General features: G+C 38.7%; 1 protein-coding gene across 7 annotated transcripts in view; it reads right to left on the bottom strand.

Moving 5' to 3' along the window:
• Window positions 1–15,554, bottom strand: part of LOC120573105 — an 86,499-nt gene that overhangs the window by 49,862 nt on the left and 21,083 nt on the right. For 3 of the 7 annotated variants that reach the window (XM_039822558.1, XM_039822564.1, XM_039822563.1), the window contains exon 3: window positions 15,191–15,550. In XM_039822558.1, the coding sequence (XP_039678492.1) occupies window positions 15,191–15,550 (360 nt within the window). Of the gene's footprint in view, window positions 1–13,968; window positions 14,273–15,190; window positions 15,551–15,554 lie in introns of those variants that run through there. The other 4 variants (XM_039822559.1, XM_039822562.1, XM_039822556.1 and 1 more) reach the window with 4 other exon arrangements.

The raw sequence follows: 15,554 nt of genomic DNA, 5'->3' as shown, positions 1-15,554 counted from the left end.
TAATCAAATAGGCGGGAAAGCAAACAACGGTGACCTGGGATAAGAGTGACTGATGATTTCAAAATAAAACAGGAAATGCAAATGAACTAACAACACACAATAAAAGCAGGAACATGACAGTCAAACTGTGAAGAGGAAGCTCTTAGACTTAGATGAGTTCTGGCTTAAAATTACTTCCCCTTCCCACCCTTCTCCAGTCTGCTTCATTGGTCATTGTCATGCACCTGTATACCCAAAGAATACATTGTCAGGAGTGGGACGTGTTGCTCCCAGTTATCTGTGTTCTGGATGTGTCCGGTGATATACCTCGGACACAAAGCTGTGTCACCACGTCAGATGATATCACCCTCTAATCAACAGGGCTGTGAGACATGAGCAAATACCAACTATTGTTTTTATTCAGAATCTTTTCTGAGCCTGTCAGAAGCACAAAAATCAAGACTGCACAATTGCCCCATAAGGTTACATTGCACCTCGGTTCGCGCAGATTTTTGGTCACATATGTCTATTTAACAAAAAAGCATGAAGAAATGGGGTCCAGTTTGAAAATAAAATGTTCAGAACAGTTGGAAATCTGAACGTTTTAGCTCACGGGGATTTGTCTAAAATATATTTAACTCATTCTTTGAAAATCCAACATTATAACATTATAGATATGACAGAAAATACGGAAAAGCATAATAACTTTAAACTGTTGTTGTTGAATTGTCTCTTTACTGAGAGAACCGACCACATTATTATCTGTTAACTTCTGGTCTAATCCACCAACCCTCACAGACTAAATCTGTACAACAGGATTCATATCATCTCTATCAAATCAATCAAATCTCTGAGTTATCAAAACTGAAGACAGCTACTGTTTCCAACTTCTCTCTCTACAGAGCGGAGGGACTTTGTCTGTATAATTTAAGGAACTGGAACTCCAGAGGACAAAGTTCCTGTTTGTGTCTTTCTTCTCAGCAACAGAGCCACCAATCCACACACTGCAGCTTCCTTTATATAACTGCTGAGGGTTCTCCAGGAATATGATTTTGCTGACCTCGCCATTGTTTATGTATTTGTGACTTTGAGAAATAAGAAGTAATACTGGGGATATATCTTGAGAAGTCAGACGAGAGAGATATGAAAAAGTGACAGAAGACAAAGACACTTTATCTGCAACAATGAAAGGATGTAAAACAAATTTGTTTTAAGAGACTTATTGGCCTAAACTATCAGAAAATTAGCTTACTCAGCCGTTCTGCAAGTTAAAGGTGCTCTAATTGATGTGACGCGTTTTTTAAGCTAAATTTTTTGTCACATACAACAAACATCTCCTCACTATCCGCTAGCTGCCTGTCCCCTGAACACACTGTAAACAAATGCGGTCTCTGAAGACAGCTCAGGCTCCAGCAACAAAAACAAACTGCGCCAACCTGCACCACAAACAATAACAAACAGTGTTCCAGCCAATAACCGACAAGAAGCGTTAGCACATGCAGCAGCGTTAGCACGTAGGCTACTTCCACAATGCGCATTCATGACTCTGAAGAATCTGAAAACTGAAGACTCCAAAACAACTAGTTAAGTTTAGGTTTGGATTAAAACGCTCCCGAGGAACAAACATGCATTTCCTTGGTGAAAGTCTTTTGTTTTCTCCAGAAAATCAAACTATGCTTTTTTTTATCTGCCAGTCAGTGAAAAGTAGAATTTTTCATGTATATCATACAAGTTTAGGAAGTAATTTTAAGTTTTCTTAGAAATGGTTTTTATTGTTACCTTGAATATCAAGACACAATAAAACACAAGAGCCATCAGGAGAAATAACATCATCGAAAAGAAAACTGAAACTAGTAGGCCTACACTGTAGGTCTACACTCCCGACTCTCTGGTTGTATTTTTATTCTGGTTGTGTCTTTATTCAGTTATACAATTCGAAGTGAATAAAGTTGTGTGTGGTTGTTGACTTCCTGTCGACCACAACTCTGCTGTTGTTGTGTTTGGTGTCTCAGGTTCAGGCCGATCCCTCGCTGCTGTAAAGAGAACAAACACATCTGTTTCCTTCATTACACCTGTACAGTCCCGAGTCTTCAGTCTTGAGTCTGGACACATGAAGTCTGAGTCGTCCTTCTCTGAGGACGTCTTTGTCCCACTGGACTCGGACTGAACGGCCTGTTTGGTTTGATTGGTCGTAGTTTTTACAGAATTAGGCTACAGCAGTTAATGTGACAGATGATATATCTTTTTTTATACTGCTTTTCAGAGACAATAAGTTATTATTAGCTGTCGGGGTATCGCATTGACAGACCTACAGTATCATGTTTACTGTAACTTAATTGGATGAGAGAAGCGGAACCTTCACCGTGAAACTGGGCTTCAAGAAAAGACAGGATTCATATCATGACAACACCAACATCAACACATTCACACTTTACCTTGTGTGTCTTCAGTCAGTTAAGATCCAAACCAGGAGAACAGAGGACAGAGGTCCAGTTTGTGAGTCTGATCCCTTTTCTTTAACAGGAAGATAGTATAAAGTCATGAGCAAAATCACAACCCACCCAACTGTACAGCATGTTTTCTGTTAAGAGATGACAGGAAACACAGAGTAGAACACCGAGCAAATTGAGTGAAGAGTCACAAACACATGAGCTCAGAGTTCACTTATTACAGGTGTCACGCCATAACCACAAACCTGGGAAACTTCATGCTATCATGATTAATATTCGTCTATGGTTGCAAGGTTTGGGCGCCCATGGTTCTACAGAGCTGAACATTTGGCTACCAGGCCAAAGGCAAAATGAGTAGGCCTACCTGTCGTCACAGCATGGCACCGCTTCGATCCGTTACTCCATCAGCTCACTCTGTGGTCCGGCACTGGTTAGCCTCAGTGCTCCAATGACTTTTTAGACATTTAAAGACGTGGACAAATAACTTTAACCCAACATCGTGGGGGAAAAGGGGATTTCAATGTCCTTCATGCAGCACTCCTCCAAAACTCTCCTCTCAGAGGCTGTCCTCCATCCCCCTCAATCACTTCCAGTGCTCTTTGAAACAGTGCTGTGACACAGATGAGAAAGAGAAAACATACCGTCAGTCTTTAGTCCTCACAACACCTGATCCTATTCTTTCTGCTTTTAACACATGACTGACATCAGATCACTGCAGATAAATCCATATCAGTGTAAATGTTGGCTGATAACTTGTAGTACAGAAACATCAGAGAGTGTTCAGTCATCATTTGAACAAGTTTGTGCAAGATTTGACATGAATTATGGGATGCTGTTAACTATTAATCCACAGATATCCCAAAGGAAAGAAAAACAGAAGCAGAAGCATGCAGAGCCATTACCTCTTTAAATATCAGTGAAGCTGGAAAACAAAAGTAAATCTGAGAAAAGTACCAAAGGGATCATCTTTTCTGTTGGAAGCCACACATCAGGCAAACTCAATGCCAATGTAATTCAATCTTTCACTTTTACTCAACACCTTTACAATAAAAGTTTTTTTTTATTAAATTGTATTTCAAGTTGAAAATGCTCCTAAATTTGGATTCAGAAATCTCCTAAATTGGTTAAAAGTAGCTCCTACTGTAGATCAGCCGCATTACATAAACAGAACACACTGTTTTATGAAAGAAAAACAGCATTGGTCATTCTAAGTTAATCTGTAATGCTTATTGGAAAAGGATTTCACTATAACCCAACAAGATCCATGATATTAAAGTGATGGTTCGGAGTAATTTCACCCTAGGGTCCTTTGCACCATGACCTCGAGCCAAACACTCACCCAGAAGCATTTTTCAGCTGGGTCGAACATTGGGAGAGTTAGCGTAGAGTAGCGTTATCATAAACTTCTGGTGTACTTACAAACTTTACAATCCATTGTTTTATGAGAGCATAACCTATTTGTACTACTGTAGACGTTTGGTATCATTTCGGGCATTATTAGTGGGGTAATGTTAAGAGACACTTCGGATCCATTAGCCCCTGCGCTAAGCTATTCAGCTGATAACGCTACTCTACGCTAACTCTCCCAATGTTCGACCCAGGTGAAAAAAGCTTCTGGGGGGGTGTTTGGCTCGAGGTCATGGTGCAAAGGACCCTAGGGTGAAATTACTCCGAACCATCACTTTAAGTTTATTTTGATGAATTAGTCAATTCCTAACAGATTATGTCACAACAAATAGAACAAGATGTTTCCATCACTACTTACTTGCAGCAGTGAATTACTTCCACAACGTCACCACAAGTGTAGAATTAGGAAGTAGAATATAACATTGAATTCTGTTTGAAACGTTTTTGCGCTTTATTTCAGGGTTGCCAAAAATGTCATTTGTAGGATCAAGTCAAGACTAGATGTCAAAAAGGATCAAATAATCATCAGGGAAGCTTTTATGATATGTTGAGACGTACATGCCCACTGTATCAGCCGACAGGATGCCAAGTTGCAGTCAATTTCTTAGAATGGTGGTGTAAACAGTCAAGTCATGTGATGCCCAGAGCTCTAGTTCTTAGAATCCCTGGGCTCACCGTCGGTGGTTTTGTTTTGAGGATGTCTTTTTCTGTTTTTTTTCTTCTTTTTTTTTTTACTTCAGGACAATGCACATTTAATGAACATGTACAGCAGTACATGTAAAAGTGCCAGATTGTAGCCCAAAGGCTAATTTCCATCTGTAGTCCATTTGGCAGATATAAATTACAATAACAGGAAAAAAGATATACACTATTAACATTTGCTATATAAAACAGGGTAAAACAAAAGAAAAGAAAGAAAAGAAAAACAAGACAAATCATTAGTAAATGTTAAACAGAGACACAACATACATATGCTCCACTGAGCTAATACGGTACAGCACACAAGTAGGGGTGACCCACGCTTGGTTAGTTCTAAGACAAAATATATACAGTAATCACATTTGTTATATAAAGCAGGGAAAAACAAAATGAAAGAAAAACAAACAAGACAATTTATTAGTAAGTTTTAAGACGAAAGCTGTTGAAAGCCCTTTTTAAATTTAAAAACACTGCACCAACACATCCATTTTTGTCTAACTTACATTTGATCTTTTCCATGAATAGAGCCAATGCAATCTTGGTTGAATGGTGTGGCCGAAACCCAAACTGCATGGGATCTAAAGATGTTTGGCTATTGCTAAGAAATTCAATAATTTGTTTAACAACCCATTTTTCAATTATTTTAGAAATTATAGGTAAAATACTAATTGGTCTATAGTTATTTTTGTCAGATTTATCCCCAGCCTTAAATCCTGGAGTTACTGAGGCCAATTTCCAAGCCTCGGGGACACTTTAGTTTTTTATAAATAAATTAACTAAGTGCATGATTGGGGGCGCTAAAGCCTCCTTATTTGATTTTATAAAGCTAGTATCGAGCCCATAAATATCCTTGGTTTTGGAATTGTTCAAAGCCGTAATGATATCAATAACTTCTGGTTCTGTTATTTCTTGGATGTGAAATTTTGACTGAGTATTGTCAGATAGAATAGCAACCTGCTGATCAAAACCCTCAAAAAATGTGAAATGTTTCACCAAATCTTCTATTGATTTAATAAAGAAGAAATTAAGCTCTTGTGCCAGAACAACCGGGTCTCTGACCAGCTGATTGTTAATTTTATATTCCAAGCCTTTAGTTTCTCACTTGGGTTGTTTCCCTGTCAATTTATTAATGTTGTGCCATATTTTTTTACTGTTACTTCTAGCGTTTTCAATAATTTGAATAAAAAAGTTTGCTTTGGCCTTGCGTAACTCAGACGTCACTTTATTTCTGGCTCCTGTAAAATTAAGTCTGTCTATATTAAGGCCAGAATTAATAGATTTTCTGAGTAGCTGATCCCTGTGCTTCATTAGCTTTAAACAGGCAGAGTTAAGCCAGGGGAGAGAGTTGGACTTCTTTCTCCCATGGCGCCCCCTCCTGGAGAAAGAGAGGATAACCTCTTTGACTTTCGAGAGAAATATGTCACTGCCAGCATCAGCATCCCTGCAATCCATGAGGCCAATCCAGTCAATATCTTTCAAAGCTCTATCCACATTTTCTTATTGATTCTTGGGAATTGTCATATTAATCGTACGTTTGTTGAAGTATGACATATATCTTCTAAACATTTAATCTTTCTAGAGAAAAATTATGGTCTGAGAGACCTGTTAACAACCTATGGGTATTTGTGATTCTTTCCGGTTTATTGGTGAAAACTAAATCAATTCGAGAGTGAGAACAATGTGTAATTCTGGTAGGTTGTTCTATTAACTGAGTGAGGTTAAAATAATCTGTTAAATACTTGAGGTTTTGTCTGTCTTTTTTATTATCCCAGTTGACATTAAAATCCCCAAAAAGAAGGATTTCTTTTTTATGATTACATATGTTGTGTGTTACCGTCTGGCTCAAGGCTAGCAACAAAAGGGAGGTCACACACAGATAGACTATTCAAAAGATAGTTTATTTAACTATATAGACTAATAACACAACTTAACTCAACATTATTGTAATGATGGGGTGTGTAAGTCTAGAAGACATCAGTCGTGTTTGCCATGTGTGCATGAATTAATGAATAGTGTGATGTGTGTTGTAAGGTGCAGCAAACCGAACAATGAACAAAACGGTGGATGGTTGCAGGAGGACCAGCTGAGAGAGAGTGAGACTCCCAGGAGGGCCATCTTTTATGCCTTCTGTAAGCCACACCCAGATGGCAAGGTACAGATGACCCTCCCAGCTCCAACTACCCGCCCTCTCCTAGTACCTGCAGACAAAGAAGCAGAACAGAAACTTTCTTCTGACTTTCGGTACCGCCATGATGCCAGGTGAGGGCACAGACATGTTGTGTTCAATTTGACATGGAATGGAATTTCTGGGTTCCCAGTCAGAAACTATACATGTCTACGGGAAATGTCATGGTCGGCAAGATATAACGTTATTTGGTCTATGAAAAACTAAGGACATTTACTCGATAATTTTATTTTATTTTAGTTAGTTTTGCAAGCAGACATTACAGTTTTAGTTTAGTTATCGGTTTTTTGTAATGCCTCGTTTTTATTTTTTATTTAAGTTAACGGCAATGTTTTTTCCCCATCTAGTTTTCGTTATTTTATATATAACCTTGGATGGGAGTCCTCACTACTTCTATACTTTTACAAGTACATAAAAAAAAACATGCCAAAAAAGTGAGTCAAAACTCAAACTCAGGATGTTCAACATTATCTTCAACACCGGGTACTCATTGACCCTTACCCAAACAGTAATTACAGACACGATTTGGGTCCAGCTTTCCCTGGAAACCCCTGTCTTCTTCAACTGAAAACCTGTCTGTCCCTTCTGACAAACTCTTGTTAGAGGGAGCCATATCTCCACGACCACGGTTCTCCCCCAAAAATACCTTATGGGTCAAGACAAACTCATCTGCCAATTTAGCAGCATCTGTAACCATATTTACTTTCTGTTCATTTATGTAAGTTACAACACAGTCAGGCTGTGTATTTTTAAACTGTTCAAGCAAAATTAGTTCCTGCAAATCCTCCAAGGTTTTTACCTGAGACACAGCACACCATCAATTAAAATGAGTAGTTAAATCACGAGCAAATACAGACTGCTGTATTTGCTGCTTCTCTTTTTTGTCTGATCTGAACCGCTGACGATATACTTCCAGCACCAATTCATAGGCCCTTTAGTACAGCAGCTTTAACCAATGGGTAGCTACCACTGTCAGCAACACTCAATGCTAAGAGTGCCTCCTGGGCTTTGCCAGTGAGCACACACTGAAGCAGTACTGTGGGTGCTGTCAGTGTCAGACCAACTTCGGGCCCCTGCTAAACGTTTAAACGTTACAAAGAAAATGTCAGGGTCCCTTTCATTAAATATTGTAACTACAAATTTACAGAAACGTCAAATGATGGAGTATGAGGAGCCAGCCATAATGACTCTTCAGCCTAAGGCTGAAGCTTTCCCTTACTTATAAGGTCCAACCTATAGCGCTCCAACTCTACCTGTTGACTTGCCTGAACATGGGCTAGTTCAGCTTTCCGAAGACGAACATCTTGTCGTGCCTTTTCTAATTCTATAGCGTTCTTGTGTCCATGCTACAACTGTAGCAAGAGTAGCTGTTTGTGATCCTCAAATGACAAAACCAGCCAGAACAGGAGCCATGTTAGACACTTTAACTTCCCCATTTACATCAGACAAATTAGTCACTACAACAGGCACATTAGCAGTCTCCACAAGGACAGGCAAAACCTCCTGCTCCAGTGATTTGGCCTTTAAAGTGTCCAACAACTCATTTTTGTTTAACTTTTTGGAGAGCTCTACGCTGTAATGGTCAGACACTCTAAAGAGCTGTTCTTTTTTGTACGATTTAAGTAAATCTTCACTTGGCCAGAAAACAAAGTCCACAATTGAAGCCATTTTTCCAGACAGAAAACCTCTCAGCAACAAATATTGTACCAACACACTACAGGTAGGCAAGAAGACCAATTCAATTCACTTCAATTCAATTTTATTTATAGTATCAAATCATAACAAGAGTTATCTCGAGACACTTTACAGATAGAGTAGGTCTAGACCACAGTATAATTTATAAAGTCCCAACAATTATATAATAGGATGATAGTAATTCCCCCAAGAGCAAGCATAGTGCGACAGTGGCGAGGAAAAACTCCCTTTTAGGAAGAAACCTCGGCCAGACCCAAGCTCTTGGTAGGCAGTGTCTGACGGTGCCGGTTGGACCACCGGAAACAAGTTTTCACCACCACCAGACAAGGATGACATGCTGCTTTAATTATGGAACCTTATTCCTCTGGCTAACTGCCTAACCAATACTACACATGCTTTTTCTCAAAGAGAGAGGTGAAATAGAGCATTTTGTGCCTACTTTGCCCATATAACCCATATTTGCCCATATTGAAGTATAGCTTCAAATCAGTCTGTGACCTCTTTCCTGGCTCAACCAAACCATAGAAAATCCAGAAATCCTTGTGAATGGAACAGTCCCCTGTGCGCCTTCCCAGTTTCTTCATTTCTGTCTTGTATCCTCCAGGCATGGCCGTCCACCAGCAGCCAGCCCATGTGTGGTGTCAGGGATGACCACTATTACCCAAGGCCCTGGGACATGGAGCACCGGCCTCTGCGATTGCTACAGTGATATGGGCACCTGTAAGTTAACCCAACAAACCCTTAGTTATGTTGATCACCAATTTCTGTCATTCATCACCACAGATGTTGTTTCCGGCCTACTCTATGCACTTAAATGTTCCATTACAAACATTAGTGGGAGAGGTAATATCGTTATTGCTTTGATTATATATGCATAATTGTCAAAATGTAAACATTTTGACAATTATGCATATATAATCAGGTAAAACAACTTCCACCACCAACAGAAACTCTATCCTCTCCTTGGACAAACTATTTCAACTCTGTGGTAGGAAAACAATCTCACAATCTCACCTTCAAATTTCTATTTTTTCTGAGCACTTTAAGGACTCCATGTCTATTTTGGCATAAAAGCTGAGGCTCAGAGTTCGTACTTGATCTTGGAAACATAAAACAACAAAGTTAAATATGGTGGAAAATCATAAGTTCTAATAAATTAATTAATGGTAAACACATTAACTACAACATTGCAAACCCACAATCATAATTTGGCACAATATCAAACACAGTCTCTGTGAACATTTTCCTCTGACTGTCCAGCCTTCATAGTACAGATGAGAGAAGATCTGAGTCGGTAAAAATATGTATGCACTCATCTTCAGATATACTGTAACAGTTCTCTCTTATTGACTGTTAATATTATTCTAAAAAGAAGCTAAAATGAAACATCAGTCAAAGACAAGAGAGCAAGCACAGTGGTCTTTATGGAAAGATGCAAATGCAGCATTATCTGTCAAAGTATCAGGTCTCAGGAAACTCACGCCACAAATGTTTTCCAGAGATGAATAGTAGCCTACTCTGAATACCCAGTACATCAACATTTTACATAATGCAAAACTGGTAAAGTTCATCTTTAAGTTGGGTTAAAGAAAGGTAAGTCAGGTTCAGTGGGTTGGTCGCAGTATTCTTGGAAATATCAATATGAAACTTATGTGTATTTCAAGATTTCAACACAATATTCAGCACAACTGTGCTCTAAGAGGACACCCAAATTAAGTGTGAGATATATCCGTATTGTTATGTCTAATATTCTTTTTTTCTCTTCTGCCCTCAAGTTTGCTGTGGTCTTTGGTGCTTCCCCTGCATGCAGTGTCAGACAGCCAGTGTCCATGGCTGGTGCTGCTGCATGCAACTACTAGACGTCTGTTGTGTGGGGTCATGCCTACTCCGCTCGTCCATTAGAGAGCGCCACTGCATCCCTGTAAGGTTGGCTTAAAGCTGTTTCATGCTTCTTGCATTCAGCGCGGTCGGCGCGGTGCGGATGGCGATATGATGTAAACGCACAACAGGATGGTTGTGACTCAGGATGGCTAGCTGGCTTTGGTGAGAGAGATATATCGAAAAATGACTCTTGAGTTTGTGTTTGTTCATGAGTTCTTGAGGTTTAGGTATAGGTTTATCCATCCTTTCTGCCTCTACATATATACATTAAATACATGGAGAGATTGAGTGTTGTTACTCTAAGAAACATGGCAACGAGTATGGTAGATTAAAAGCTGTAGTTGATTTACAATGCAACATAACGTACATAAACGCAAGTAAGAAACTTCCTAAGGACATCCAGTAAAAGAAGCTGAATTTGTGGTTTCCTTTGCACATTGTGTGAATGCAACTGTGATATGCAACACTTCCTCTATTTGGTTGTGGGTTACACACCGGTGTGGGGCCCAGAGGCTCATTGCTGATGCCAGCACACAGAAAAATAGGAATAATATTATCCCTTACATGTTATGCCTTTAATCCAAGGTCTGGGAATAAACCTGAGAGACTTTGAGTAACAATATCTTCTCAACAATTTAGAAATGTTCTCAGGGTCATGGTCGTCACCATGTAGTACATGATAGATAATACAGTAGCCTAAATAACTAAGATTTTGCACTGAATTCTAAATGTGAAGGAGAGAGAAATAACTAAAGTACCATTCCCTGAATTATCATTTTGATACTAATGATCATTCATCAGTATCAAAGATATTTTACATGTTGGACAGACACAGACTTGCTTTTGTTGTGGAGGACGATATTTGCAGTTTTTAAGGGCCACTCTTTTTTATGAGCAATTTACATTATATGCACAATAGATGTTGTGCATTCAGGGCATTTAAACATTGGTAAAGCTACGCAAACAATGAAGTAGTCATGGTTTAATAAAAAAAAAGCCTTGCCCTGCAGCCCTCTGAACTTTCATCCATTATGAGAGCTTGGTTAGCAGCAGATTGTTTGTGATGTGATATCATTGTCACAACAGCTAGATGTGCAATGATGCAATAAGCTCACAATTTGGTTTGATCAAAGCTCTTGATTCAATACATTTAACAAAGTTGGACTGAATTGATTATGTGAATAGAATTGCTAATGTATTCTGTTCTAGGCAGAAAATGGTTTTAAAAAAAATGGTGTTTTCATTTTCAAATTTAAAAAAAAATTTTCCCCCTCTCTCAAAAATTTTAAAAAAAAAAAAAAAAACACAAAAAAAAAAAAAAAAAAAAAAATCCCTTAAAAAAAAAAAAAAAAAAAAAAAAAAAAAAAAATTTCATTTTTTTTTTTTATTGGAACAAAGTTAAAACTTCTCTCAGAGCTGCAAAGTTCTCCTAGTCTCTGCTGTGATAATTCTAGTAGATGCAGCTGTAAGATGTCCAGCAGCAATCTTTCTATATCACGTTCTGTTTGTGTCTTTGTTTTGTTTGCTCTTCCTTTAGTCTCATGTCTCCTCCAGCAGAACAAGTCAGATCCAGAACTGGTCCAGATGTGAGGAGACATTTGGCAGCTTCACTTCTTACGTTCTGGGTCCAAACTGTTTGAAGGAAGAAACAGAACATCAGTTACACATCGCCACTGATATACTTATTGTATTTTGTATATGTACTGTATACTTATTTTACGTACTCTAAGTACGTTTAGCTGATACATACTTACTGTTACTTAAGTAAGAATCTCAACTGAATCCACCCTTCTGATGGGATCAGGATAATCCTGTTTTCTTGGATTGAATAGATCGCAAACCGAGTTCTAAGTTTTGAAAAACCCAAAGGGCAAATTTGATCCAGATCAAATGTAAAATCGGATTACATGGTCTGATCTCAGTTCGGAATCCCACTTTTGCTTTTGAAAAACCCATTTCCAAGATTTGATCCAATCTGTGATCCGAAATCCCACTGGATTACTTTTGAAAAACTGGGCCCAGGGTGATCAGGATGAGGAGAGTCTGAGGACACCTGGTGGACAGCTGGACAATCTTCTTATTCTTCTGCTAAACACTTTGGACTCTCTGAAGCACTTTCCTTTCTTTAACACGTTAAAAATGTAACTATTGTTTTCTATAATGTGGAAATAAACCTCGATAGTCATCATTCACTGTTATGAGACTGTTTTCATATATATGACCTGTGAACGTTTGAATTATTAGTTGAATGACTTGTGAATGTGAATCTGTATGAATAGAAATAAAAACTATATTTATAAAAGACACATCATCAGAAGTTTAATACGATCAGTTAGAGCTGCAACATATTCAGATATCACATTATCATTAAATGAATTAGTTAAAAACATAACATACTAATCTTCCAGAAATTGTGGACTCTTCAAGTTTAACATCTTCTTGAAATGAAGTATTGAAATATAACGGAAACATTTCAGTTTGTGACAAATGAATGAATGAGATCAAACATTAGATCAAACATTTAAAATCTGTCAGATAAAATCAGAGCAGAAGATCTTTGTGATCATCAGTTCATTTAAATATCCTGATGGTCTCAATGATCACAGCTGGAACCTGCAACAGACAGACAGACAGACAGACAGACAGCTGGAACCTGCAGACAGACAGACAGACAGCTGGAACCTGCAGACAGACAGACAGACAGACAGACAGACAGACAGACAGACAGACAGACAGCTGGAACCTGCAGACAGACAGACAGCTGGAACCTGTATACAGACAGCTGGAACCTGCAGACAGACAGACATACAGACAGACAGCTGGAACCTACAGACAGACAGACAGACAGACAGCTGGAACCTGTATACAGACAGCTGGAACCTGCAGACAGACAGACATACAGACAGCTGGAACCTGCAGACAGACAGACATACAGACAGCTGGAACCTACAGACAGACAGCTGGAACCTGGACAGACAGACAGACAGACAGACAGACAGACAGACAGACAGACAGACAGACAGACAGCTGGAACCTGCAGACAGACAGCTCTCCCAGCATGCATTGCCATTTACAGCATGATCCTGCAAGCACCTTTTTTAATAAATTGATTAGCTATTGACAGAAAGTGGAAATATATAGCCACGTCTACAAGTTCCCTTCTTGACCTGATCAATGTTTTTGAGAACAATATACTTTTAACTCAATTCAAATAATAAATAACTAGTTAACACTACAATAGCTGCGCCTCTGCAAAAATAGAAATAGACTTTATGCTTTGAATGCATATGAATCAGAATCAGATACAGGTTTTGTCTTTGCCTTGGTGAAAGGTGCATACATAAACAAACATATTAAACATTAATACCAAACACAATAAATATATAAAAAACAAAATACATACATATGAAGTAACGGTTGCATGAGAAAAAAAAAAACTTAAGTAACATTAAGATTGGGGGCAATTGTAACACTGACTTTTTCCATTCAATGTATTATAGTCATGTCCTTATTACTCTAAATGATGCCATGTTGCTAAATGTATTAATTGTATCCTAATTATATAATGTATTAAAAGATACAACATTATATCAACATTGTTTCTATTCATTTTCATTTATTTGTAAAACACAACATTTAATATGTTACCTGCTGTTTATATTGGGTAGAAACTAGTATTTTCTTTGTGTCTGTGATATAAACAGTTCATTCTAACAGTTTTGTCTCATTTGTTAATGATTAAACTCTAAACCATCATCTGCTGATCTGTAACTTATATTCGGCGGATGGGAATCTGGTTCTCTCTGCAGAACGTTTCTGAACAAACAGAAACAACCAATCAGCAGAACTGCTGCTGTCGTCAGTCCTACTACACAGTAGAGACCGATCCATCCCCGACTCTCTGGTTGTGGTGGACTTGTTGTGTTTGGTGGACTTGTTGTGTTTGGTGTCTCAGGTTCAGGCCGATCCCTCGCTGCTGGAAAGAGAACAAACACATCTGTTTCATTCATGTGAAGGAAAACATTTCACTAAAAGAGAAGGATCGTGGATTTCCACAGTACTTTTCTTCTCAGGTTCTTATTTATCTAAAAAGCTGCTGAATTGGGGCGTTGTTGGCAGTTATATAAATCACAACATATCAGAGCCTGAAGTGACCTATTGCTTTTATAAAACAGTCATCAAGTATGGCATTACGAAAGTTAGTCACATTTAAATTTAAATGATTTTATTCATAACAAAAACACATTCACAATAAAATCTAAGCTCTCCTGGGCTGGCTGCCCGCCTTACACATACTGAGGCGTTGGGGGTGGAAGGCAGGGCAGGTAACGTTAGCCTTCACTAGCAGCTAGCACAGACTTTCTTTTGCTTAACGCAAAGAAAGGAAAACAATAACACAAACAAACTAACTGCTCAAGGCAGTGGTAGTGCAGCAACTACCGTGTTCTGTGCGGTAAAATGACTGTTTTTGTGAAAGGAGTCTGGCAGCTTTGAAGAGAGCAGAGATAACGGCTTCAGTTCCGTTTTAAAGTGCTGTTTGACAGCAAGGTAAAGCTCTGAAATAAATAAATATAGATATAGATATAAATATAGAGTTTGATTTGAAACCAGCTCTGTGTCCTGGCAGTGCTTCCCTCCGAGGCACCAGCCATCAGTCAACGTTTTTCTCAGACATGGAGTGATACTTAATGTGCAAAGGAGTCCGATTATAGTCGTTGTATGTGGTTATTATATCACGGCTATGAACCAATCAGATTGCTTGATTCAAGCCTTTTTTTAAATTTTATAATGAATCAACTTACCAATGTCTGTTCTTGCCTGACTATAAAATGACTATATAATCTGCATCTTTCATTACAAACAGAAAAACTCCAGTTCTCCTGAATCAACTTACCAGTGACATTGAGCCAACATCTACCAGAGTTACTCCCATAACTTGTGAGCACATCACACAGGTACAGTCCTGAATCATTAGTCCTGAGTCTGGACAGATGAAGTCTGAGTCGTCCTTCTCTGAGGAGGTCTTTGTCCCACTGGACTCGTCCTGCAAACTGTTCATCCTGAGACTCTGGGACCTCAACTCCTTCATGGAGATGAAACAGGACTGGATTCTTGAGATCAGTTAACAGTTCACAGAAGATATTCAGAGAGTTGGAGGAACTGTGAGGGTTGGTTGTGAAGGTCCACTCCAGTGTGATGTGGTGGTTCTCCTCTGCCTGATAGGAGGTCTGGGTCACATTCACTACAAATGTTCCTGT

Source organism: Perca fluviatilis, chromosome 14 (genome assembly GCF_010015445.1).
Source record: "Perca fluviatilis chromosome 14, GENO_Pfluv_1.0, whole genome shotgun sequence".
NCBI lineage: Eukaryota > Metazoa > Chordata > Actinopteri > Perciformes > Percidae > Perca > Perca fluviatilis.
Note: the sequence above shows the minus strand (reverse complement) of the source record. Positions and strands in the feature narration are given on the sequence as shown.